Source organism: Ammodytes marinus, assembly GCF_949987685.1.
Source record: "Ammodytes marinus genome assembly, chromosome: 6".
Lineage (NCBI taxonomy): Eukaryota > Metazoa > Chordata > Actinopteri > Uranoscopiformes > Ammodytidae > Ammodytes > Ammodytes marinus.
The window spans coordinates 5015253-5016967 of NC_137235.1; the positions used below are offsets into that span (position 1 = coordinate 5015253).

At 49.3% G+C, this 1715-nt stretch overlaps 1 protein-coding gene across 1 annotated transcript in view; it reads right to left on the reverse strand.

Moving 5' to 3' along the window:
- Nucleotides 1-425: 425 nt before the first annotated feature.
- The window catches only part of gprin3b (GPRIN family member 3b), a gene marked incomplete at both ends in the record, with an annotated part of 2229 nt that continues 939 nt past the window's right edge, over nt 426-1715 (reverse strand). Inside the window, one exon of the mRNA XM_080029897.1 lies at nt 426-1715. This exon is cut by the window's right edge and continues 939 nt beyond it. Within this exon, the coding sequence (XP_079886023.1) occupies nt 426-1715 (1290 nt within the window).

The window sequence follows — 1715 nt, forward strand, 5'->3', positions numbered from 1 at the left end:
TAATATATATGCACAAATATTCTAACAGTAAGTATTATGGCCACCCCATGATCAGTTCATTTGACTGTTTTACGGTTTGCATTTTACGTCATACACCTTGCCTTTGTAACTAATACACACATGCACTTCACTATTATTGCCTTTATTTAATAAAAAATCTTTTTCTCTCTTTTTATAATATCTATTTCTATAAAAGAATGCATTTTTCATCTTATATTTCTATTTCCTACCTTCTTTGACCACAAACATCACATATATTTTTCTCTTTATGCTACAACACTCCACTCCAGTATATACTCACTTACAGCGATTTGTCTTTTCCATTTGTTTCACATGGCATTTGCAATCATGTTGAGGGGAGAGGACAAACATTCTGACCTCCTGTAACAGGGGAGTATATTCTGTCTCTACCTGTGTGCCGATGCTTACTCCAGGACTGAGGAGGGAGGGGGGCGCGCACAGCAGGCCGGCCGTCTGACATTTCGCAGCATTGACCTGAAGACGTTCTGCTGTCTCCTTTTGTTCTTCTTGTCCTGTACCGGCGACGAAGGCTCTGCGGCAGTGACTGACTTCCTTATGGAGGTCCTGGCGATTATTTTCCTCTCCTGTTCCTTGATCTTGCACTGCAGGTGGCTCTGGATGGCGAAACCCAGGGACTCGGGGTCCACGGACGCCCCGTAGACCTCCCACGTCATGCCCTGCTCGTCCCAAACCACATCGTGAACACCCTTTTCTATATCAGCCTCTTCTTCCTTCTCTCTCTCCGGTTCTACCTTTTTCTTCCCAGACTTCCCCTCCTTCCCTTTACCCTTAGGCTTTTCTACAGGCTTTTCTACAGGCTTACCAGTTGTGTTCTTACTTGGATCTGTCTTGGATGTAGTGTTTGTTTGTATTGTGGCTGGCGGGGCCTGCTTAGCTTTGGTTGTAGCAGCAGCCGGTTTTGCAGTATTGTTGCTGTCAGCAGATCCAGGCTTGGTAGCACTACCGGCAGTCCCTGGGGGCAGCGCTCCTGATTTGAGAGATGGAGCTTCGGCTTTAGCTGCAACGGCTGTTTTCGCTGCACTTGTCTGGGGGATACCACCTTTCTCTGCTTGCTCCTTGACGTTGTTGCTGTGTTCGATATTGATTTGATAAACCGGCTGGGTGTTGCAGACGGCTGTCCCTGGGTCTTTCGCCTTCGACCCTAGCATTTTGTCGATCGAAGTTTCTTTCTGAAAAACTACGCTGGCATTTTGGTTTTGGTTGGGGCACATCTCCGCCTCGACAGTGAGTCTCTCTGGCCTGGGATCAGCGGAGGTGGACAAAGCCCCGCCAACATTCATCTGATGCAGTCCAACACCCCCGTCCGCCTGGTAGACTACAGCCAGGCTCTGGGGCTCGTCCCTGGGGACTGTAGCAATGCCAACACTCGGATTGCGGGTCACTGTGAAGGGCAGCAGGCTCGGACTAGTGGCCACGGCCTTACTGCACGTTACAGCCACCGCCTGAACCTCCATGTCGTGACGCTGCTTGACTGGTGTGGACGACAGGGACGAGGTCATCGTAGAAGCTTCCCTGAACAGCTTAGATTGATGCTGTTGCTGCTGCTGCTTCAAATCAATGACAGCTGTGTCAATCTGGCTTTCCTCCTCAGCCTGTCCGTTCGCCGCCATGTTTTTTAAAGCCCGTGGCGTAGTGGAGGAGTCCGTCAGTGAAGAAACTGGTTGATGTTTATC